The sequence below is a fragment of the Natator depressus genome, chromosome 3, assembly GCF_965152275.1.
Source record: "Natator depressus isolate rNatDep1 chromosome 3, rNatDep2.hap1, whole genome shotgun sequence".
NCBI classification, from domain to species: domain Eukaryota; kingdom Metazoa; phylum Chordata; order Testudines; family Cheloniidae; genus Natator; species Natator depressus.
Genome location: NC_134236.1, coordinates 85471933 through 85498067, shown reverse-complemented (window position 1 = coordinate 85498067; position 26135 = coordinate 85471933). Strand labels below are relative to the sequence as shown.

Sequence of the window (26135 nt, the reverse complement as noted above, 5' to 3'; positions counted from 1 at the left end):
AGTGGCGTTCTGTTATATTCTTTGTTGGGCCTGTCCTGTAGTAGGTGACTTCTGGGTACTCTTCTGGCTCTATCAATCTGTTTCTTCACTTCAGCAGGTGGGTATTGTAGTTGTAAGAATGCTTGATAGATATCTTGTAGGTGTTTGTGTCTGAGGGGTTGGAGCAAATGCGGTTGTATTGTAGAGCTTGGCTGTAGACAATGGATCGTGTGGTGTGGTCTGCATGAAAGCTGGAGGCATGTAGGTAGGAATAGCGGTCAGTAGGTTTCTGGTATAGGGTGGTGTTTATGTGACCATCGCTTATTAGCACCATAGTGTCCAGGAAGTGGATCTCTTGTGTGGACTGGTCCAGGCTGAGGTTGATGGTGGGATGGAAATTGTTGAAATTAGGGTGGAATTCCGCAAGGGCTTCTTTTCCATGGGTCCAGATGATGAAGATGTCATCGATGTAGCACAAGTAGAGTAGGGGCATTAGGGGACGAGAGCTGAGGAAGCTTTGTTCTAAGTCAGCCATAAAAATGTTGGCATACTGTGGGGCCATGCGGGTACCCATGTGGGGCCATGCGGGTACTTCAAATCAGGTATACATTGTCCCCAAATGTGAAATAGTTATGAGTGAGGACAAAAAGCACATTCAACAACCATTCTACATCTGCTGAGAGTGTAATTAAACTTTCTTTTGCCAGGTCCTCTGAAATCAGGGTACAGTTTCATAAGCCAAAAGCAAAAGAGGGTACACGAGGTCTCCCAGAATATAAAAGGGGACAGTAACTCTGTTTATGACCATATCATTTGGTGGGACTAGTATCCCAGCCTGTCCGTGAATGTGTATGACCAGTGAAAAACTCTGGCATCATGGATTTTTATGTCTGCCACCGTGGGGTAAACCACACCCCTGATTGCATCAGAAACTTCCACCGGCACTTCACCCCCAGTTGATTTTCCAAACCCAACCTGGTTGGCAATGGACCAATAGCAGTCTGAGGTATACAGCTTCCAGATTGTTATAGCAACCTGCTTCTGGACCAGCAAGGCCTCTCTGATGCATGTATCTTTACCCTGGAGGGTTGAGTCAAGTTACTCACAAAGCTCCAGAAATGTAGCTTGCTTCATGTGAAAGTTCTGGACCCACTGCTGGTCATCCCAGGTCTGCATGACCATGTGATCCCACTGATCTGTGCTTGTAGCCCTGTGCCAGAAGCTCCAGTCTACGTAGGGGGGCATCAGCAGCTAAACTGAGTGTCATGAGCAGCATCAGCCAGTTCAAGTCTTCCACATCTCTGTCATCACCTACCTCTTTCTCCTCCTTTTCCTGCTTAATCATAAGCTCTGTCAGGTGCCTTTAGTGAGTCAGGAAGTGCCGCTGCAATGTCCACCAGTGCCTCATGGAAGCTCTGCCCATTTCCTGACATGGGAGTGAAAGAGCAAGCAAGAGAAGCTCTTCAAAAAGTTCCTCCTCCATGTTGCTGGCTCTGGGAGCTGGGAGCGCACAGACCAAAAAGTCTGCTCAGCAGGATGTGTGGTCAGGCTGTTCAAACTTTCTGTAGTAGGCAGGTGAACTGTCAAGTTTTCCCACAGTGCACCACAGTCAAAGGGCTTTTGTCTCAGATCTGTGTGCTACAGCATTGATGGCAGAGCCCCAGGTTTGAGACTGGTTTAGAAAATTCTTACTGTAGGGTAAACAGTCAGTGTAGATGCTCAAGCCCTGGGTTCGCTAACCAGGCTCAGGTGACTCAAGTCCCACTAATCCTGGCCTTGCATTGCAGTGTAGACATACCCTTAGTGCCATATAGGCCACTTGGCCTTCCCTAGCCGCAGGGTCCAGGCTCCTCTGTCCCATCCTGCACCCAGAGCCACCCTCTCAAAGATACCCAGGAATATAGTGGGGTCATCCATAGCAGCCCATCTTCCAGGGCCCAGTCCCTGTGCACAGCTGCCATTCCCTACCAAGGGACTCACTATCCTTTGCAGTAACTGCTGCTGCACATTCTCTTGCTCTTTGATGACGCCCTGCAGACTCTTTTGCTGCTTTGCCTACCAGGCAAGCAATGTTGGCCTCTCCAGGTGGTGCTGGAAACCTTACAGAGTCTTCTGCATCTCCTCTTGCTGTTTCACTAGCCTTTGCAGGGTCTTCTCCAGTGTCGAGGCCACTGAACCCTCCTGCTGGCTATGACCCCAGACAATCCCCCCTTGTCTATCAGGGCATCATCCCGCTCCTGTCTCTTTTCTAGCCACAAACTGCTTGGAGACCTTCTGGTCAAACACCTCATGCAATTTATTTTCAGTGTCCTTTCCACCACCCTTAGAGACTTGTGCAGCACTGTATTTACAATGGCACACACTTAGCCAAGGAGCTGGAGAGACTGAAAGTATCTTTCCCCCTTTAAGATCTTTCCTGACTTCGACACTGAAGAGCCTGCCAATCTCTCTCCTCCCTGTCCCCCTCTTTGGTAATGGGATAATTAGCTTTTGGGGGCTCTCCTCAGACCATTCCAATCTATAAATTAGGCACAGCTTTCCTGCCTTAGGGATGACTCCTGAGCAATGTAATTGATGATTTAATGATCAGAGTGCTGGTACAGCTGCGGTTGGCCAGCACTCTGTCACAATTGCTGAAGTCACTGAACCCAAATTAAATGAACAGCATGTAGCCATTGAGGAGTAATGCAAGCTTTGCTTTTGCATAGACCCAAGCAATTGAAATAGAGCACTAAAAAGAGCTCAGTACAAATGCCTGCAATTGAACAAATCATGAGATCAATCTCATATGCCTTCCAGAAAGAGCCAGGGAAGTATATCTAATGTTGAATAAAAACAAGATGAAATTGTGATGGACTGCAGTATCATACATGGGAAAACTTGCTGACCTCCCAAGGGCTACAACCTTGGGATAGACCATAGTATTATAGTATTGGTGGGATAGACAATAGTATTATTTCAGATCATGCCCCTAGAGGGGGACTATTGTACAATCCACTAAAAACGAGAAAAAACAAGGAAAGAACTCGATATTATACGATATCCTAGTGCAGAATACATAGGTAGTGACATTGAGTAAAAGAGAAATTCTGGAATATGTAAAATGAGATGATTACAGTACAATCTGAAGATAGAAAACAGGCTGTAATTTAGGGAGATTGCTTTAAATATCTAGCAATAAAGAAAAAAATTGTGAATTGGCTTCCTTGAAAGAGAAGAAACAAAAAGAATATCTGCTCTACATAAGGATACAAAAAGCCAAGAGCAATACAGAATATTAATAAATGTAAGGGGAAAATTCAATTTTCTGCTGACTAAAGAGCCAAAGTCACAATAAAGCTAATCAAAAGATCCTGCTTTAGAAAGGTCAATAAACCTGATAATATTTTGTCTCATCCTCTTAGGAGAGTTCATGGGAAAGCTATCTGTCGAATTAAAAACCAAGGAAGGTATGACAAAAAATCCAATAGCTCTTATACCAGCTTTCAGCATTTGAATACTAATTTATATGCATCACAATGTGTAAATCCCTCGAAACAGCTAGAGAAAAACAAAAACACCTTTATTTTTGGAAGAAGATACAGTTAGTTTAGATGAACCAGTGTCTGGAGCTTGAAACAAAAAGTCCAGAACGAGACTGCTAAAAAGAAGCAAAAGCAAAACTTTTTAGAAGAACTCAATCATTTTATTGGGCAGGGTCTGTACTAAAATACAAGGGAAGGGTACATTCCCAGAAACTGTGTAGCATGCTATCACCACACCATTACACAAGGAAAAACCAACAGTTGACTAAGGGCCAATTTCCCTTCTGAATGTACACATCACAAATTTTGCCAGTGTATTGCCAACAATATTAGAGGCAGTAGTTAAACAATTCATAGATTCATAAAGACCAGACATATTTAATCTCTGGAAAACAGTACTCAGACAATCTACGGTGTACATTAAATTCCATCCCCTCAGCCTGGATAAAGAAACAGAAATTTGCTCTGAGTGGCCTTTTCTGAGGGCTTTCTTGAACTATAGATTGATTTGGTCTGACAATTAGAAAACAAATATTTTATACTTACCCCAAAATATAATATCTTATAATAATAAAGGGCTCCTTTAATAAAGAAATATATAATGTAACTGGAATATGCTTCATCCAAAAGGTCTCTTGTAAAGTATCATTACAAGCTTATAATCTGAGTGTGGTCATTCTATTTGTATAAATGTATCATTCTTGTATATGAAACTAGAAATATGAAATATAACTCTGTATATTGTAATTATGCAAAGTGTGGGCCATTAATGGTGGTTTGGAATCTTGATGGCTCCCATCAACTAGGACAACTGGTTGTAAATGGCTCCGTTTACTTGCACGCCTATCTGTGAGTCAAGCTGGGAAGAATGAAGGCTTGGGGTCTCACAGGACATGTGACCATGTCACCTGGTACTGGAATTCATCTTAAACTTGGTGCTTTTCCACTTAGAAGGAGGGGTGGGAACCCAGAGAGACAAAAGATTCCCACCTTATGCCAAAGCTATAAAAGGGGGTGGAACAGAACAAAGGAGGCTGCAGTCATGAGAAATCCCCTAGTTACCACCTGAGCTGGAACAAGGACTGTACCAGGGGAAAGGATTGGGCCCAGACAAGGAAGGACTCCAGTCTGTGAAAGAAGCTTATTGGAACATCTCTGAGAGTGAGATTTTATCTGTAATCAGTTTCTTAAAGTATTAGGCTTAGAGTTGCATGTTTTGTTTTATTTTGCTTGGTAACTTTCTTTGTTCTGTCTGTTATTACTTGAAACCACTTAAATCCTACTTTTTATACTTAATAAAATCACTTTTGTTTATTGATAAACGCAGAGTAAGTAATTAATACCTGGGGGAGCAAACAGCTGTGCATATCTCTATCAGTGTTATAGAGGGCGGATAATTTGAGTTTACCCTGTATAAGCTTTATACAGAGTAAAACAGATTTATTTGGGGTTTGGATCCCATTGGGAACTAGGTATCTGGGTGCTAGAGACAGGAGTCCTTTCTAAGCTGTTTTCAGTTAAGTCTGTAGCTTTGGGGGCGCGGGTCAGACCCTGGGTCTGTGTTGCAGCAGATTAGCATATCTGGCTCCAAAAGACAGGGCACTGAAGTTCCAAGCTGGCAGGGAAAACGGGCTCAGAGATAGTCTCAGCACATCAGATGGCAGTCCCAAGGGGATCTCTGTGACCCAACCCGTCAGAACTAGTTTTACATGTTCCTAGTAAAAATACCAAAGATAATCTTGGAAAAATTAGAAAAAAATGCAAGTAGGGTTTTATGGATCTTTAAGAACCCTCAAGTCAAAAGGAAAATTTACAGTTCTCTTCCATGCAGGGAGGAACTGGATTTCCAAACTATAAACAGTATTATTGGACAAAGTTCAGAATAGCAGACTGAAATAAAAATTAAAATAATTTACCCTGGATCCAAATGGAGAATGATTTCACTAAAACCAAATCTCCCTTTACTATACTATGGACAAAGACTAAGGAGCGTATTCTTAAGGGGCAGTCTTTAATTATGGCAATACTAAGGCATAAGTAATTGGGAAAGTGTTCTTACAGAAAATGGATTGCTATATTATAACTTATTTCAGAGTAGAGAATTTATATCACTGTCCAATATTAAAGAGAAGAGGGTTGGGGGTCTTCATAATTTTCCTTTGTGCCTATATTTCCAGATGCATAGCTTTCCAATAGAAAAAAAATAAATAACTCAAGGCATCATGGACTTAGTTTTGTTTCAGGGTTCTCAGTGGAAAAAAGTTGCAAAGAGAATTTATTAAAGCTTACATAGTTTGAACAAAAATAATAAAATAAGCCATAAAGATAAACAGAAAAAGCATTCTACTAACCAAATAGAAAAGGAAGAATGAAACTAAATAATATTGTACACCTAAAAGAGTGCCTTATGCCTGTAATTTGATGGAAACACGGTATAAACTCCTATTCTGTTAGACTCCTTTCAGTTTATGGGCCATGAAATTATTGCCTCATACACTGTGTTGGTGTACAATGTAAAGGGAACAGAAAATGTGGAATTGGGATGTGCTTCAAAATACAAACATAATGATAGAAAATAGTGTTACCAAAAGTAGTAGTAGTATTGATTTCTCCCTGCAAGAAATAATATCTAGAAATAGATAATACAGAAGTAGCAAATGCTAAAACATAAATGGTTGTGAAAATGTAGTTCTTGTGCATAGTGGATGTTGGAAATGGAGCACTGGTTCTATTAATTTCAAAACAAATGAAAGAACTTTAAAGCTGTGCAATTTTCCTTTATTAAATTACATGACAAATATTCTCAAGATGTGTTATCTAGAAGAGAGAGAAGTGAACAAATTAACAATTTATGATGAAATGGGACTGATTCCAGCTCTACCTTTGTGAAGTATTAGAGTCTTTTGTGGTTGCTTGCATATTAGTAGTGTAAGATATAACATTATTTCATAATGATTTTCAAGTTTATCAGGTGCATGTTAGATATTTAATGTGTGCCATTGAATATTTGGCTTTTGGTTTTATGTTTGATATTTTTCCCCTTTTTTATTTTGTTTTTAGCTCTAACAGTTACAGAGCAGGTGTGTTATAAATAGGCTTGGCAGGATTTGAGTGAAATCATTAGACATCTGTAAATGTCACTTTCACCTGACACACAGAAATAGACAAAAACAAATACATTGATAACAGTCAATATGTACAGCCTCCCTCACGTATAGTGCCCCCCCCCCGGATCCAATGTCACTGGCTGCACAGGAAGCCCTCTGCAGCCATGCTGTCATTGCCCTCATTCACCCACTGGCCAGGAGTAAAAGGTCTGTCTCTGGGCACGAGCCATTCAGCAGTGATGTGGCCAGTGGCTGGTCCTCCGCACTGCAGCCCTGGCTGGGGGTCTCGGCACCACCGGCCAGCACTACAGTCTACCCCACACCTTGCACCCATGTGTCTTGGGCCCCTTGACCACACTGGGAGCCCCCTGTAGTCTCACTCTCAGCACTGCCCTAAGCCCATCCTCCCTTATTTTCCAACAACTGTGAAATTTGAAATAGATAAAATTAGGAAAAAATGCTTAAAACCCATAATTTTTGCACAACTGAGGAAATTAAAATAGTGTGACAGGGTCGGGCCAGATGGCTACAGGAGAGTAATAGAAGGCAGATATATTAGCCCCAGGTTAAGTAGGTCCCTTTTCCCTGGGTAAGGTAACAGGGAAGGTTCCAGAACAATCAGGAATCTTCTGGAGACGATTAAGACAGACAGGCTGATTGAAACACCTGCAGCCAATCAAGAAGCTGCTAGAATCAATTAAGGCATGCTAATCAGGGCACCTGGGTTTAAAAAGGAGCTCGCTTCAGTTTGTGGTGCACGTGTAAGGAGCTGGGAGCAAGAGGCGCTAGGGGCTGAGGGTGAGAACGCGGACTGTTGGAGGACTGAGGAGTACAAGCATTATCAGACACCAGGAGGAAGGTCCTATGGTGAGGATAAAGAAGGTGTTGGGAGGAGGCCATGGGGAAGTAGCCCAGGGAGTTGTAGCTGTTGCACAGCTGTTCCAGGAGGCACTCTAGACAGCTGTATTCCACAGGGCCCTGGGCTGGAACCCGGAGTAGAGGGCGGGCCCAGGTTCCCCCCAAATCCTCCCAACTCCTGGTCAGATGCAGGAGGAGTTGACCTGGACTGTGCGTTCCCGAAAATGGCCAAATTGAGGGCTGCTGTGAAGCTCCAAGGCGAGCAAATCTGCCAATAAGCGCAAGACCCACCAAGGTAGAGGAGGAACTTTGTCACAATAGATAAAAATTGAAAAATAATGCTTAAAAATAAAAAATCGTTCTCTGTGAAAACTACAAAAAAAATTTATTCTTGCCAAGCCAAGTTATAAAGAAATAAATGGTGAAGTTCAGTCAATATATGTAATGAGAGAGAGCGAACATATTTAAGATGCTTTTAAATATGCTTATTAACAGTATGTGTTTATATATGACATATTGATAAGACTTCACTAAAAAGCTACCTTAATAAAACCTATCAATCTGTTCATGTGCCTTACCAAGGGGTATAGGCAGAGAAGTAAGGTAATGTCTTGTGTGCAACTAAAGCTCTGTAATGGAACAGCTGACAGACCTAAAAATGCTTATCAGTTAGATTATCATTTGCAGGTGTTGCAGCACAACATTGGGAGCAAAGGGGTATTCAGGCCTGAGTCTATTCTGGTAATATGTAACAGCTCAGCATAAGCAGTGTTGCATATGTTTAAGAAATTGCAGAGTAATCATGGTTAGTGTTGTGTACATGTAGGAGAGACATAGAGTAATCATGTTTGTGAGGACAACAGAAGATACAAGCAGTTAGAGAGCTGAAAAAGACCTGACGGGGTGGGAAATTATACATATTCATAAGAAAAGATAACAAAAGTTATAAATAGTCATGATAGGCAGAGCCTTTCTAGGGGGTCACACTCAGGCAGCTTCTGAGCCTTTCCCCCTTTCAAAGGTCTTTTTGGGTTTTGGTAAGTCTTTGCGGGTGGCTACTCTGTCACAAGAGTCAGCTCCTTCTAAGGCACAGCAGCTTTCCTCCTGGTTGCTGCCCCTTCCTGTGACCATATCTTCTTTTTCAGCTTTCTTCATCCAGCTGGAGCAGGCTCTGCAGGTATGTTTGTTTGGTAGAGACTGAGCCCAGAGGAGCTCATTCGCCTTCTCCTGATTGGGATGGAGGTATGCCTCTTCACACTCAGCCTAACAAAGGGAAGCTAAAGCTAAAGCTGACTGGTCCTGGAAGTGTATGTGGTGGTGGTCTAGTGAGCTTCCCATGTGTAAAGTAACTGATCATTGCTTGCTTTGGTGTTTTTCCTTAGTAAAGATTTGTTACCCTGATCTGCTGAGTGGTGATTCTCAGTCTGCATAATTTGGGTGGCTTAGTACAAGTAACTGTGTCATCAATTATAAAAGTCAATTGATATGTGTGCATAGCAGAGGTGGGCAAACTACGGCCTGTGGGCCACATGCGGCCCACGGGACCGTTCTGCCTGGCACCTGAGCTCCTGGCCTGGGAGGCTAGCCCTGGCCCCTCCCCTGCTGTCCCCCTCCCCTGCAGCCACGCCGCTGCACGGGTAGCACTCTGGGCGGCCTGGCTGGCTCCGGCCGGGTGGCGTGGCTCCAGACATGCTGCTCTGAGTGGCATGGATATGGGGCAGGGGGTCCTGGGGATCAGTCAGGGGACAGGGAGCAGGGCATGGATGGGGCGGGGAACGGGGGGGGTTGGATAGGGGGTGGGGTCCTGGGGGGGGCGGTTAGGGGTGGGGTATCCCAGGAGCGGATGGTCAGGGGATAAGGAACGGGGCGGTTGGATGGGTTGAGAGTTCTGAGGGGGGAGTCAGGGGGCGGGAAGTGGGAGGGGGCCGATGGGGGCAGGGGCCAGGCTGTGTGGGGAGGCACAGCCTTCCCTACCCGGGCCCTCCATACAGTTTCGCAACCCCGATGTGGCCAAAAAATTTGCCCACCCCTGGTGTATAGATAAAGATTGCTTCATGCAGTGAATGCACAAACTGGAAAATGTTTAACATAATTAAAGGCAAGGTTGTCCATTAACTTTGTTAAAGGAAAGATTATCCAGTAACAACACTCTCATGAGATACCAATCAGTGACCTGAAGTGCACTATCATCTTTCTCTGTAGTATCTAGATACTTGGCATGAATCTGCTGAAGAATGTACAAACTAGCATTGACAATAAATATGTAGGATGTTCAAATAAGAGGAGGTGTTTGAAGGAAGAAGTCCATTGTGCCTGTTGCTGTGTCAGCTTAAACTGTGGAGCTATGCAGCCACTATCTTTTGGTCAGCCACCAAGAGTCTTGAATGTTGCCATCTCTTAATGCACGCTGTCCAACAGAATCCCAAGGGCCTTGGCATGGCCAAATATTGAAATCCTCACTCATGCAAAGCTCCCATTGACTTCATTGACCAATTAATCACAGAAGTGTAGGACTGGAAGGGGCCCTCAATAGGTCTTCTAGTTCAGTCCCCTGCACTCAAGGCAGGACTAAATAATAACTAGACCATCCCTGACAGGAGTTTCTCTAACCTGCTCTTAAAAACCTCCAAAGATGGAGATTCTACAATCTCCCTAGGCAATTTGTTTCAGTGCTTAACTACCCTGAGTGGTAGGAAGTTTTTCATAATGTCCAACCTAAACCTCCCTTGCTGCGATTTAAGCCCATTGCTTCTTGTCCTTGCCTTAGAGGTTAAGGAGAACAATTTTTCACCCTCCTCCTTGTAACAACCTTTTCTGTACCTGACAACTTTGTCTACGCTGCGCATCTTACAGTGGCACAGCAGTGCGGCTGTAAGGTACGCAGGGTAGCCACTCTTTGTCAACAGGAGAGAGCTCTTCTGCCAACAAAATAAAACCACCCTCAACGAGGGGCGGTAGCTTTGTTGGCGGGAAAGCGTCTCCTGCCGAAAAAGCACTGTCCTCACTGGCACTTTTCATTGGTAAAACTTGTGTCGGTCGGGGTGTGGGTTTTTTTCACACCCCTGACTGACAAAATTTTACTGACGAAAGTGCAGTGTAGGCACAGTCTCAGTCTTCTCTTCTCCAGACTGAACAAACCCAGTTTTTTCAATCTTTGCTCCTAGGTCATGTTTTCTAGACCTTTAATCATTTTTGTTGCTCTCCTCTGGACTTTCTTGAATTTGTTCACATCATTCCTGAAATGTGACACCCAGAACTGGACACAGCACTCCAGCTGAGGCCTTGTCAGTGCTAATCTGCTTTTCTGTTTCAAAGACTGGCCAGTCCATTGTGAGGACTGGAAGCTGACTTGGGGTTAGGTGCTGCCTAGGACTTTGACAACATAGTGTCACAGTTCAGGGCAACTGCACCTGTATTTCTACCCTGTGGTCAAGCAAAGGCATCCACTTTAGGCTTCCGGTTCCTCAGCTGTCCCCTCTCTTGGGTGGAGACCTGTGTCTTTCTCCCTCCTGACCTGGGTTTTTCCAGGATGCACAGTTCCCTGTCTACACTGTGAGTTCCCTAGCAGGTCAGACTGCCTAAGCAAGCCTGCTTTGCTTTCTCCTAAGAGATTATAAACTGTGTAATTGTCCCCAGTTACACGTTTTCACTCACCTCTTTCTAAACAAGCATGTTTATTCTTAAGGTGAAAACATTACAGGGAAAACATTTTAAAAACAATAAAAGAACCTACATGCATGCTAATAAGCTTACCAGTGATCACCCCAACCCCTCAACTCCAGAAGGGGTTCTGGTAGAGGATCAGTTCTTCAAAACTTTTAAGGATTGAGATCCCCCTTGGACAGAATGTCCTGTTTGTTTTCTGGATCAGAAGGAAGGCCCTGAATCAGTTTAAAGTGAGGCTGTTTTTCCAGAAGTCCTTTCTTTGTCTGTTGATCTCTGGAGAATCCAGTTTGAACTAGTATTTGTGAGCCTCTGTGGAGGAGTCACAACCTGAATAAATTTGCCTAATCATGCTCCATTGTTCTTAATTCCTGGAGGGCTTGGCCCACAATGATATGTAAACTTTATATAGTACCATCTCCTAAAGGTACTGCAGAAAATTGCCATATCTGTCGCACAAAATATGGTTGATCACTGTGAGTGAGAACTTCAGCTGTTCTAATGAATTCTGTTAGCAAGTTAATGATCAGAGGCTGACTGACTTGCTTGCTTCTTATTATCGCAAAACTTATACCAGGTTGTTTCATGAGCTATGAGTACAGCATCAGTAGCTGACTCTTCACCCCGTCTTGATAAGTTTTTTTATTAAGTTTATCTGCAACCCACTTCATCAACACATACATGATTTTCAGCCAAAGATGTGTACCCAGCATTAACTTCCTTGGTGTTACATTTCACTGGGACATTGTGTATCTTAAATCACCTTTTGACAGAGCACTTCAGTCAGTAGGACAGGCTGCTATTGACGCAGTAGAGATAAGTACATGATGTGTAAGGTTAGACACCTAACTCTTCACTTTGGCAATACAAAGAAAAGATCTTCATTAATACAAACTCATATATAGGGCCCTTTTAAGGATTTCTGATTAGCTCTGACTAATTTTGGGCTTTCCCAGGTAGAAAATAAGTAGTCAGTCGTTCTGGAGCAGGGCTGTTTTGTTTGTGCCAGACATTTCTCGATTAAATATATTTTAAAAATCAAATGTTGATTATTCCTAGTATTAAGCAAATGTTTATGTAAAACATTAGTTTATTGGTTTAAGTACAAATGCATATGGTCCTATTAGCTTAAAATTTCACCTCTCCTGTAGAAAGGGACAGAATTATTTTTACAGGAATTCAATGTTTTTCAGTGGAATTCACCTTGCAGAGCAAGAAGCCCCCATTTAAGACTCCAGGATTGCACACAACTACTTGCATTAGCCTTTTTTCTGGAGAGTCTGCAAAGTGCATGACAAATGAGTCATGCAAACATTTAAAAACATTAACCTAGATACAGAGCATTATGATGTGGACTACTTCTACATCCTAGCTACTTGGAGACTTATTTCTACCTTGAGTTAGATGTTAAAGATCAAATTCTTCTTCAAATGCTTGTCCACATGTATATTCCATTGTTGGTGCCCGTGTACCCAATATATTGAAGACAGATTCTTTTGGCAGCAGTGTCCATTGGGGTAGTGCTGTATCCTGAGTGTCCTTGTGCTTCCAACTGAGAGCATAAAGGGTGGGACAACTCCAGTGGCCCCTCAGTTCCTGCTCACCATCCATTGCTATAAGTTGGAGCTTGAAATTACTGTCACTTTCATATTTGTTTAAACAGATAGTTGGATATTTAGGCTACACCTAGGAAATAGGGGTGTGATTCCCAGCTCATGTACACATACTCGTGCTGACTCAATGAGAGCTATTGCTAGAAATAGTAGCATAGTCATGGTAAGATGGGCAGTGGTGGCATGGCTTAGCCATGCTGAATGCAAACTCTCTTGAACCCCATGGCTTTGTATTCGGCCATGCTAGGCTGAATTGTAGGAATTCTGTGAACAAGTAAAAAGAAGAGGAGTACTTGTGGCACCTTAGAGACTAACAAATTTATTTGTTAGTCTCTAAGGTGCCACAAGTACTCCTTTTCTTTTTGTGAATACAGACTAACACGGCTGCTACTCTGAAACCTGTGAACAAGTAGCAGACTTCATGCAGCAAATTCTATTTCTGTTTACCCAATTAGATCTTAAAGTAAACATGGACATGCCAATACTGATCCCACAACAAAAAAAAATAGAATTCATTGGGGGTATTCTGGACTCTGCAGCACTGATGGTTTATCTACCTCCAGAAAGATTCCAAATCATACTCGACTTACACACCCATCTCCAGGCTCATGCCTGAACATCAGTAAGAACATGTCTCAGACTTCAGAGCCATAGGTATCTCGCATCTTCATGACTCAGCATGCCAGATTTCACCTGTGCTGCATGCGAAAAGGGTGATTGAAGCCTTTACAACAGCCATGCAAACATCATCTGGGTATGCTGATGGGTGTTCCCAGGACAATACATTCCATCTGTTGTCATTAAAGTGGTGGATGGACCCAAAAATGTCTACTGTAGAAAGTTTGACCCCAGGCATTCCCTTTGGCATTGGCCACTGTCAGCAGACAGATACGGGGCTAGATGAACCTTTTGTATGACCCAGCATGACCATTCTTATGTTCTTATGATATGCACAAATCCTGTTCTATCAAAAGGAGTTTCTCAAACACTTCATTCCAAGCACACCAATTCAGATAAAACAAGTTTATTAACTATAGAAAGATAGATTTTAAGTGATTACAAGTAATGAGGCATAAAAGTCAGAATTGGTTAAAAGAAAATAAATGCAGCTAATACCTAACTTAACAAGCTAAGTGAATTCAAAGCAAAAGTCTCTCTCACCACATGTTCTAGCATAGTGGTCACCAATTGGTTGATCGCAATAGACTGGTCGATCCTAGAGGATCTCCCCATCGTTTGCTATCTCTGTCAGTGAAGTGTGGCTGCCGCTAAGGCAGACTCCCTGCCTACCCCAGCCCCATGCCGCTCCCAGAAGCGGCCAGCGCAGCCCCACAGCTGGGAGGGGGGGCAAGGGTCTCCCTCCGCGCGCTGCTCCTGCCTGCAAGCACCATCCCTGCAGCTCCCATTGGCTGGGAGAGCTGTGGGGGTGGTGCTTACAGAGACTTCAGGCTCCCCCAGGGGCCACAGGGTTACATTCGCCCCTTCCGGGAGCCGTGTGGGGCTGGGGTAGGCAGGGAGCCTGCCTTAGCCTCGCTGCGCTGCCGACCAGCAGCCACTGAACATAAGTGCTGCTCGGCAGGAGGCTGCACCCCAACCCCCATCCCTGAGCCCTCTCCCAGAGCCTGCACCCCAAGCCCCATCCTGAGCCCCCTCCCAGAGCGAGCACCCTGTACCGCCTCCTGCACCCCAACCCCCTGCCTCAGCCCTGATCCCCTCCCAGAGCCAGCACCCCATACCCCCTCCTGCACTCTAAACCCCACCCTGAGCCCCCTCCAAGAGCCAGCAACTATGCCCCTTCTTGTACCCCGAACCTTCTCCTGCACCCCAAGCCCCAGCCCTGACCCCCCTCCCAGAGCCAGCACCCTGTACCCCCTCCTGCCCCCCAACACTCTGCCCCAGCCCTGACCTCCTTCCAGAGCCAGCACCTTTAACCCCCTCCTGCACACAAACTCTCTCCTCGAGCTTATACCCCTCTTCCCTTCCTGCATCCCAACCCGTTGCCCCAGGCTCAGACCAGGCTCCTTCCCACACTGCGAACCCCTCGGCCCCAGCCCAGAGCCCACACCCTCTCCTGAACCCCAAACCCCTGCCCACCCCGGTGAAAGTGAGTGAGGGTGGGGGAGGGCAGGCGACAGAGAGAGTGGGGGATGGAGTGGTTGGAGCTTTGGGGAAGGGCCAGGGCCTCGAGGAAGGGGCGAGTTAGATGCTGGGTTGCCCTTAGATTCAAAAAGTGATCTTGGGCATAAAAAGAGACCACTGTTCTAGCATGTTCTTACTGGCTGAATTCCTTTCTGCCAGGATCTCTCCCCAGTCCAATGATGCTTCCTTTTTCCTTCAAGTGCTGTGGGTAGAGATGAAGGGAGAGATATCTTGGGGTTGATCCGTTCCCCATTCTTATACATTTTCTACTTCTTTGAGAATCATCTCCAGCTGGGGTTCAGGAGACATCACAGAAAGTATGTGGGGATGGGAACCTCCAGCTGTTTCTTTGCCAAGACGTAAATTTCTCACTAACACCTTTTTCTTGCCAAAGAACGGCCACTTAAACAGGTAATAGTCCATTTGATTTTGTTGACACCTGGCTGAGGTGTTAGTTTGCCTTTGTCTCTGAGGAAATGGTTTGTGGCTGCTTCCCCAGATATGAACTGTGTCTTAGTAACATCATACAGTAGTATCTTATAACTTTACGTACAATGTTGCCACACACATTTTACCAGGACAATAAATATCAGGAAATCATGAGTTTTCAGATGATACCTTAGAAGGTCTACTTTGTACACAATTTATCATAGTCTTAAAAAGGGGGTGAACACAGGGATACACTGTCACACCCACATCCCCAGATCATCCCAACAATAACTCATCTCTGCCCTAACTATTCCTTTGAGAGTGTTATCTAATCAGTTTCTGAACATTTCCAGTGGTGGCACTTCAATGACATTTCTTGAAAGACTGCTCCAATGTCAACTTGCTCTGTTAAAAAATGTTTTTTTATATCGAATCTTGATGTCCCCTTCTTTAGTTTGAGGCCATTAACTTCTTGTAATACATCCTTGGGCAACCTTGAATAAATCTTCCCTCACTATCATTTCCATGTATGGTGCTATTAAATTTTCCCTTCTGCTTATTTCTTTAAACTGTATAAATTACAGTTCCTTAACCTTTCCACATTCTTCTTTTTATCCTGTAAAACAGCACCCATCTCTTTAAAAAGCAATAAAAAATTTACTTGAAATAGAAATTTGTGTCATTTTTCATTCCCTCAGTCTTTCGAGAGTTTAAATTAGAACTGGATACAACTGATTCTTGTAAGTGGAAAGGGAGTTTTCACAATGTATTATCCAAGCCACTTCAGTTTTAATAATAACAACTCTGCTATCATATCCTTTTTATAATCATCATCATCATCATCTATTTGGAGAACCCAAATGTGGAGTCTGCATAGTCAGGATAGTGGATAGATCAGGAGATTGGTAAGGTTGGGATCCAGAGACTTTAAGATTTGGGCAGCTGGTCTATATTTACCCCAGATTGGTAACAACCAACATTTTTACCATCTAATGGTTGTTGAGAGAAGTGGCTCTCAACTTTTCCAAACTACTGTACCCGTTTCAGGAGTCTGAATTGTCTTGCATACCCCCAGGTTTCACCTCACTTAAGAACTATTTGCTTGCAAAATCAGATATAGAAATACAAGTGTTACAGCACATTATTATTGAAAAATTGCTTACTTTCTCATTTTTACCATATTATAAATTGATTGGCATATAAATAATTTACTTATATTTCAATGTATAGTATATAGAACAATTTAAAGTCATTATCTGTATGAAATTTTAGTTTGTACTGACTTCACTAGTTCTTTTTATGTAGCCTGTTGTAAAACTAGGCAACTATCTAGATGAGTTACCCCCTGGAAGGCCTCTGTGTATCCAGGAGTACACATACCCCTGGTTGAGAACCACTGGTTTAGAGGCCTTTATAGTAAGAATTGGTGACCCCAGTGTATTTCCTGATGCACAAGTGCCCAGAGTACAAAATAATACCAACATTTTTACAACCTTTTTGGCAGTCTTAGCAAAAAGTCAAATGAAATGTAGACCATAAGGAAGTATATGTAATGTAGATAAGCTATGTCTTCATGGCAAAAAAAGGTGTTTTTACATCAAGATAACAATCTCAGTGTAAAATCCTAGAGGAGACAAGGCATTCCAGTTTTTAGTGTCAAGCTAGTCAAGGTCACCCCAGGAAGAGGAAACAGGGTTGATCTCAACTAGCTATATTGAGGTGAAAACTACTTGTCTTGTCTCCACTAAAATTTTACTTTGAGATAGTTATAATGTAAAAAGAAACTTTTATTGCAGTGAAGACAGAGGCATTGATGGCTGCAATACAATGTTATGAAATTAACACTACAGATATACAATTTAAGGGCCCAATTCTGTGAAATGCTAAGTACTTCCTGTGACGCATTAAGGCCCCATCATGTTCAGTGAGAGTTGGGGAAGCTCAGCAGCTTTCAGGATTACTTCCTAAAAAGGTGTTATTGGGTAGTCAGTGACTACTGCCAGGTTCCCTCCTCTGGGTCTTATGAGGTGTCCACTCTCATGTGCAGGATGGTGGTGGGATCCTCAGTAAATACAGCATCCAGTACAACATAAAAGCAGCAGGTCTGGGGGCAGCTCCAGATTTTCTGTTGGCCTCCCTTATTTTTTGAAAGGGCTGCCAGAGTTCCTTCCCCTTCACCTTGCTTTGCTGCTTATCTGGGTCATACCCGATGAGTTGTTGCATGCCTTCTGCAATGTCCGAATATACATCTTTATTACTGTGATTATTTCTCATCTGAGCTTGCACTGCTCCTTCTCCCCTATGGTGACCAGGGGGAATGAACAGAATAGGTAATCATCAAGTAATCCATCCCCCATCACCCATTCCCATCTTCTGGCAAAGAGAGGCTAGATACACTATCCCTGCCCATCTTGGCTAATAGCCATTGATGGACCTATCCTCCATGAACTTATCTAGTTCTTTTTTGAACCCTGTTATAGTCTTGGCTTTCACAACATCCTCTGGCAAGGAGTTCCACAAGTTGACTGTGTGTTGTGTGGAAAAATACTTCCTCTTGTTTCTTTTAAATCTGCTGCCTATTAATTTCATTTGGTGACCCCTAGTTCTTGTGTTATGAGAAGGAGTAAATAACAATTTTATTAACTTTCTCCACACCAGTCATGATTTTATAGACCTCTATCATATCCTCCCTTAGTCATCTCTTTTCCAAGCTGAAAAGTCCCAGTTTTATTTATCTCTCCTCATACGGAAGCTGTTCCATACCCCCTAATCATTTTTGTTGCCAGTTTCTGTACCTTTTCCAATTTCAATATATCTTTTTTGAGATGGGGTGACCACATCTGCATGCAGTATTCAAGATGCGGGCGTACCACGGATTTATATAGAGGCAATATTATATTATCTGTCTTATTATATAGCCCTTTCTTAATGATTCCCAACATTCCATTCACTTTTTTCACTGCTGCTGCACATTGAGTGGATGTTTTCTGAGAACTATCCACAATGACTCCAAGATCTCTTTTTTGAGTGGTAACAGCTAATTTAGACCCCATCATTTTATATGTATGGTTGGGATTATGTTTTCCAATGTGCATTACTTTGCATTTATCAACATTGAATGTCATCTGCCATTTTGTTGCCCAGTCTCCCAGTTTTGTGAGATCCTTTTGTAGCTCTTCACAGTCTGCTTTGGACTTAACTATCTTGAGTAGTTTTGTATCATCTGCAAATTTTGCCACCTCACTGTTTACCCCTTTTTTTCCAGATCATTTATGAATATGTTGAATAGGACTGGTCCCGGCACAGACCGCTGGGGACACCACTATTTACCTTTCTCAATTCTGAAAACTGACCGTTTATTCCTACCCATTGTTTCCTATCTTTTAACCAGTTACCGATCCATGAGAGGACCTTCCCACTTATTCCATGATAGCTTACTTTGTTTAAGAGCCTTTGGTGAGGAATCTTGTCAAAAGCTTTCTGAAAATCTAAGTACACTATATCCACTGAATTCCCCTTGTCCACATGCTTGTTGACCCCTGTCAAAGAATTCTAGTAGATTGGTAAGGCATGATTTCCCTTTACAAAACCATGTTGACTCTTCCCCAACAAATTATATTCACCTATGTGTCTGACAGTTTTGTTCTTTACTATAGTTTCAACCACTTTGCCTAGTACTGAAGTCACGCTTACTGGCCTATAATTGCTGGGATCACCTCTGGAGCCTTTTTTAAAAATTGGCGTCACATTAGCTATCCTCCAGTCATTTGGAACAGATGTTGATTTAAATGATAGGTTATAGACTTCAGTAAGTTGTTCTGCAATTTCACATTGGCATTCCTTCAGAACTCTTGGGTGAATACCATCTGGTCCTGGTGACTTATTACTGTTTAGTTTATCAATTTTGTTCCCAAACCTCCTCTAATGACACCTCAATCTGCGACAGTTTCTCAGATTTGTCACCTAAAAAGAGTGACTCAGGTTTGGAAATCTCCCTCACGTCCTCAGCCGTGAAGACCAATGAAAAGAATTCATGTAGTTTCTCCGCAATGGCCTTATCGTCCTTGAGTGCTTCTTTAGCATCTCAATTGTCCAGTGGCCCCACTGGTTGTTTAGCAGGCTTCCTGCTTCTGATGTACTAAAAAAAAATTGCTATTACTTTTTGAGTCTTTGTCTAGCTCGTCTTCAAATTCTTTTTTGTCCTTCCTAATTATATTTTTACACTTCACTTACAGAATTTATGCTTATTTCTATTTTCTCTCTCAGATATAACTTCCACTTTTTAAAGGATGCCTTTTTGTCTCAGTTTGCCTTTTTTACTTTGTTGTTTAGCCACGGTGTCACTTTTTTGGTTCTCTGACTTTGTTTTTTAATTTGGGGTGTAAATTTAAGTTGAACCTCTATTATGGTATTTTTAAAAAGTTTCCATGCAGCTTGCAGGGATTTCACTTTTGGCACTGTACTTTTTAATTTTTGTTTAAGTAACTTCCTCATTTTTGTGTAGTCCCCCTTTCTGAAATTAAATGCTACAGTGTTGGGCTGTTGTGGTGTTTTCCCCACCACAGGGATATTAAATTTAATTATATTATGGTCACTATTACCAAGCAGTACAACTATATTCACCTCTTGGACCAGATCCTGTGCTCCACTTAGGACTAAATCAAGAATTGTCCTCCTCTTGTGGGTTCCAGGACTAGCTTCTCTAAGAAGCAGTCATTTAAGATATGAAGAAACTTTATCTCTGCATCCTGTCCTGAGGTGATGTATACCCAGTCAATATGGGGATAGTTGAAATCCCCCATTTTATTGAGTTTTTTATTTTTATAGCCTCTCTAGTCTCCCTGAGCATTTCACAGACACTATCACCATACTGGTCAGGTGGTCGGCAATGTTCCGTCTAATTTTTTCCATCCATATGTGGAATAAATTTTGTTATGTGCACTGAGGTATGTGCCTATGTGCGCCACGAATAGAGACAAAAAACCTAGATATAATATATATATTTTTAAAAGTTACCATCAGGATTATTACTGCAGCCAGGACAGGTTCAGCATTTTAGAACTCACTACGCAGAGAATTACATTTAAGTGTAAGAGAAATAAAAATTATGAAATGCGTAGACTAGTCAAAACTCTAAAATAACACTTTGAAAGAATAAAATTACAGAGAATATATGTGCATTGCAGGACGTACCAAGAAGTAACAACAACAATAATACAAGTATGTGCTGGGAGGGGAGTGTGAAAGAGACTCTGTGTGTGTGTGTGTGTGTGTGTGTGTGTGTGTGTGTGAGAGACAGACAGACAGACTCTGTGTGTATGTGTGTGTGTGGCTTTTGTAGTTAATAAATTTGTTTTGCTTTATCTAAACCAATGTGTGAAAATTATAACTTAGGGGCAGGAAGCTGTTGCATATTCCTCTCCACATTGAGGGGAGGGAGCGAATTTTGTGATCTTACACTGTACTGTTCCCTGTGCAGCTCAAGACGGTATAATTTTGGGTTTATGCTCCAGAGGGGGTGTGTGTGCCTGAGGAGCTGGGAGGTGCCCTAGCTGAAGCCTTCCCATGCAGGGGCTGGTCAAATAGCCTGCCTGCATGGAACTGCAGCTGGATATGTCCCTACCTGTATGTATGCTGATGAAAGTGCAGGCTGAAGCCTGGAGGGCTTGTTAACTTGTCACAGCAGTACCGTGTAAGAGGGAGCCCAGGCTGGTGAATCAGTGGTACCCCAGTTTCAGGTGGCACCCCAGAGGGAACCCATCACAAAAGTGTACTCTGATATTTCTTGGGAACCGAGAACATTGCTTGTGTGGCACTCTGCTGGTGTTTGGTCTCTTGCAGGGTTTAATTAATTTAGAAGAACCGCTACAAAACAAACCACTAGATAGCTAATTATGACTCCTTTTACAAATTTTTTAAAAATTACTAGATTCATATTAGCCACCAAAATTATTTAGTTGTCCTTTTCTTTTGTCTATGGAAATCTCAGGTATTTTTCCCTATAAACTTTTTTTTTCTCATTACAGATTCCAAGCATGTGTCTATTTTGCATCTGTCTTTCAGTCTATCTCATGTGGCATCCATTACTTGGCTTCCGTATTCATGGCTGTTACTCCTAAATTTGTATGCAGTGTCCCTGGAAATGTGACTAGTATACTGTTGAACAATTCCTCTAGTTCAAGAATAGAAGATATTTGGACACTGTGGACATCAACAAAAAATTACATTGTGGTCCAGCTGGAAAATGGAGAAATTTGGGAACTTGATCAGTGCAGCAGGTCCAAGCGGGAGGACAGTTTGTACCTTGCATATGAATATAGTGGCAACAAGTCTGTTTCTTCTTGTTCTGATGGATATATCTATGATCACACAAAATGGAAGAGCACCATTGTTACAGAATGGGATTTGGTCTGTCACCGGGAATGGCTTGCAAAATTAACTCAGCCCACATTCATGTTTGGAGTCCTGTTTGGAGCAGTGATTTTTGGTGGTATGGCTGACAGGTACAGTACCATCCTCTTAATACTGTAGTTTAAGAGTGCAATAACTCTGTATATGCCTAAATGCTTTGCTCTTCTATTAGATATTAATTTAAAAGACGTTTAATCTAATTGCCATTTTATTAACAAATGTGTTCTTCAACAGAGCTTACATTTATTTTTCTCTGATACGGATGATTTGTGTTTTTCTATCAGAAAATTTAAAAAACTGTTGATAGAAAATTTATTTTTTTTAAAATGCCCTGCTTTATATCAAATGTAGGCTTTGATCCTGCAAGCTACCCCTATATGTGGAACCTTGTACCTAAGCAGAGCTTTCTGCAGGATCAGGGTCATAGTGAATTTCCCTAGTAATAGTTCCCTCTTCCCCCTACGCATTCTCCTCATCTTGTAATAAAAAAGAGAAATGTTTATGATGGATATGATGAACAGTTAAAGCTATGCTGAAAGGTTAAAAAATATATAGTTTTTAAAAAACAGATTTCCTGACCTCTGTCAATACTACTACTTTATGGGACTGATGCAAAGACTTTGGGATTTGAATCCAGTCCTGTATTACTAAAACTAAAAATCTACTGTATTTTTCACCATTATTGGTTTACCTTTTTTTTGCATTTCAGTCTGTATTAAGAAAGAAAATAGACCAATCAGTTTCCCTTTAGTTTGCTCAGTTTCACTTCCTCCAGCAGTAATATAATGCTGAAATATTTCAGTTGTAAACACATTATGTAAATGCATAAAGTAGATCTTATTTTTTCAGTTGGATTTTATAAAAGTATGGAATTGGTTCTCTTAATCTAAGGTTTTGTAAAACTTTCTTTAATACAAAACCTGAATTTAGAGCCTAAATTGAACTGACAGTGTCTCTTTAAATCAGTTATAATATTTTCAGTTAATATGCAGACACAGATAATGACATTATAGTCACATAATTCTCAGTTAGATTAGCTCAAGCTCTAGACATCCATTTAAGAGAATAAACATATTGTATTTTATGGAGTTACAACTAAAAGTTTTACATCTGAAAGTTACTATCTGACAGCTTTTGATTGGTGGGAAATAAGTTGGTAATTTCAGTCCAACTTCCAGTCAACAGATGTTCCCAGCACAAGAATGACCACAGCTGGCACTAATTAGCATCTCTGCTGAGAATCTTGGCAGAGATTAAGGATTGAATGGGCATGAAGACAACTACCTCCTCCATTCTTCCAAGGCCTGGTCCACACCACATAGTTAGGTGGACGTAAGGCAGCTTACATCGACCTAATTATGTCAGTGTGCACATTATAGCCTTGTCCCACCTATGTAAGTGCCCTACTAATTGACATCATAATGCCAGCTCCATGAGAGGCATGGGGCTTAGGTTGGTGTAGTTAGGGAAACTCAGTGTCTGTGCAGACACTGCAATGCTTACATCAGCTGTTGGCTGTCTTGTCAATTTCAGGGCTCCATGCTGGAGCCGTGAAATTGACAAAAAAGCCAGGCCTCTGTTTTCCCAGTCGCAGCTGAGCTGTGCTCGCCTGGCTCCCCCACTCCGGCTGGGAGCGAGGAGGTGAGCTGAGCTGAGAGCTCTGGCTCCCCCCTTCCCAGCCCTTCTTCAGTCGGTGGAAGTGATACTGGTGAGGACTCACACCACCGCCAGAAGGAGGGTAGTGTGGACATGAACCACCGCAGTAATTACTGTGGTGGCTCTAAATTGATCTAACATAAGTCTGTTTTGTAGACGTGCCCTAGGTCAGGGTTGAAGCACATTGGCAGGGCATTGTAGGGAAATTTGCAGAGCAGCTGTCTGGGCTATATCTGTTCTGTAAGACTTCACATTCCAGTATTATTTTAATGTGGTACCAAATTCACGTACAAACCCAAACCCAAATCTCCAAAAGCTGCTGCTGCTGAAGATAGAAATAATACATCTCTACGTTAGAGAATAAAAATGAAACAGGGCCTGTTCATTATTTAGTTGACACCTGAAACATACTCTATATTAATGACCATTGTTAAACAAAATAGGACAGAGTTAATTCATAAATAGATTTTATTTCTGTGAGAGTTTGTTTTCTCTTCAGTTGAATTTATTGGTGTTCACTTCTGGTTATTTGTTTATATACAGCATGTTCTGGTAGATCAACATGTTTTCTATCTGAGATGATGTGGAAACTGGACAAACAAATTTAGGATTCCTTTTATGTTAAAGACCTTTGATTCAGAATGAGGAATGACACATAATTTAAGACCTGACTTGTAATATTTATAATAAGAAGATAAAATTTCACATAATTTTATTTCCCTGCTAATGTACTTATTGTATATGTGACATTTAACATATGTGGGCATTCCTGGTAATGAGTTTGTGTGTACACTTATGAAATCAGAGAACTCTGGGGGAGTATCTGATTACCATTTATTAGATATTTTATCTTAATGTAATTGGAAGGAATTAAGATAAAAAACCTTTCATTGGAATCCACATTATATTTTGAGATAGCATGAGTTATTGCATGCTAACCTGTGCTGGAACATGTTAAGTAGTTGTTACTTAAAATAAAATGTCCAAGAAAGAGAGAAATAGAATGGAGTGAATCTGTGTAAAAGGGCAAATTACAGATGCGGAAGTTAAATGTAAAGCTCAATATGAACATACATAGTGCCCTTTTCTATGGAGACCTTTCTTCCAGTCATGGAAAGTTGGGTGGGGCTCCCTTTCATCAGTACTACTTTTATATTGGTCACAGTGATAGGTACAGAAAAAATAAAAGTTTTTCCCTCACCTAGAGAACAATATATCAGAGCTAAGATCAAACTTGGGGCTACTGTGGTAGTGCGGTGCCCTAAATACAGCACTAGTGATACCTTTCATATTTACTATAATTCTTATTGGTAAGATTTCCAAAGTTGCAGTCGCTTTTTAGTACAATATTTATCACATGCCACCCCATTGTTCACTCTGTGTGTTTGTTCTATCCTTCCCTCACCTTGTGTCTTATCTATCTCCATTATAAGCTCTTAGGGGTAGAGACAGCTCTGTGTTTGTACAGTGCCTAACACAATGGGGCCGTGTTCTTGGTTGGCCCTCAGGCACTCTCATCATAAACATGGTTAATAATAAATAATGATGATGTTTTTGTTGTAATGTGCAGAGTGGGAAGACGGTATATAATGTGGTTCACAAGCACTGGTCAGTTTTTATTTGGTGTGGCAGTGGCATTCACATTTGACTACTACAGCTTCGTGATCATACGTTTTCTCCTTGCTATGGTAAGTATAGATGCTCATCCTAATTCTTTTTAAATGCAGTTTCCTAACCTTCCTCAGGAAAGCCCTCCATAATTTCTCCCTATTCCTTCTCTTCTCCAGTTTTTAAAAGCCCCATGTGTTGCCACAACACTCTGTTTAGCAAAGGAGTGAGAGTTTGAACACTGCTTCTTCACCTTTCAGTGCCCTTTCTCTTTGGTTTAACCAGAAAGGGTGCATATGAAGCAATATTTGGTGCTTCCTTCATCAGGGGCTGACAATGCTTCTTTTAGCACAGTCTCAACCCCAGCTAGGCTGGTAATTAGGTGAGAGACGAAGTTTGAGTAGCAAACTCTGGTTCCTGCATTGCAGCTTGCATTGCACTGTTATTCATGGTGTATTACTAGAAATAGACTTTATTTTTGGTAAAATGTAGTCATGGTTTTACCCCAGCTATGTTCATTGATAGGGGATAGTTGCCCTTTTTTCTCATGTTTCAGAGTGGTAGCCGTGTTAGTTTGTATCAGCAAAAAGAACGAGGAGTACTTGTGGCACCTTAGAGACTAACAAATTTATTTGAGCATAAGCTTTCATGGGCTAAAACCCACTTCATCGGATGCATTCAGTGGAAAATACAGTAGGAAGATATATATATATATATATACAGAGAAAATGAAAAAATGGGTGTTGCCATACCCACTATAAAGAGAGTGATCAGTTAAGGTGAGCTATTATCAGCAGGAGAAAAAAAAAACTTTTGTAGTGATAATCAGGTTGGCCCATTTCCAACAGTTGACAAGAAGGTGTGAGTAACAGTAGGGGGAAAAATAAGCATGGGGAAACAGTTTTACTTTGTGTAATGACCCATCCACTCCCAGTCTTTATTCAAGCCTAATTTAATGGTATCCAGTTTGCAAATTAATTCCAATTCAGCAGTTTCTCGTTGGAGTCTGTTTTTGAAGTTTTTTTGTTGTAGTATTGCCACTTTTAGGTCTGTAATCGAGTGACCAGGGAGATTGAAGTGTTCTCCGACTATGGGTACCCTCATGGCCCCACAGTATGCCAACATTTTTATGGCTGACTTAGAACAAA

The 26135-nt window shown here is 41.9% G+C and overlaps 1 protein-coding gene across 2 annotated transcripts in view; it reads left to right on the top strand.

Moving 5' to 3' along the window:
• Positions 1-26135, top strand: part of SLC22A16 (solute carrier family 22 member 16) — a 65377-nt gene that overhangs the window by 8996 nt on the left and 30246 nt on the right. For both annotated transcript variants that reach the window (XM_074948236.1, XM_074948237.1), the window contains exons 2-3: positions 21339-21815; positions 24950-25067. In XM_074948236.1, coding sequence (XP_074804337.1) covers positions 21339-21815; positions 24950-25067 — 595 coding nt within the window. The remainder of the gene's footprint in view (positions 1-21338; positions 21816-24949; positions 25068-26135) is intronic.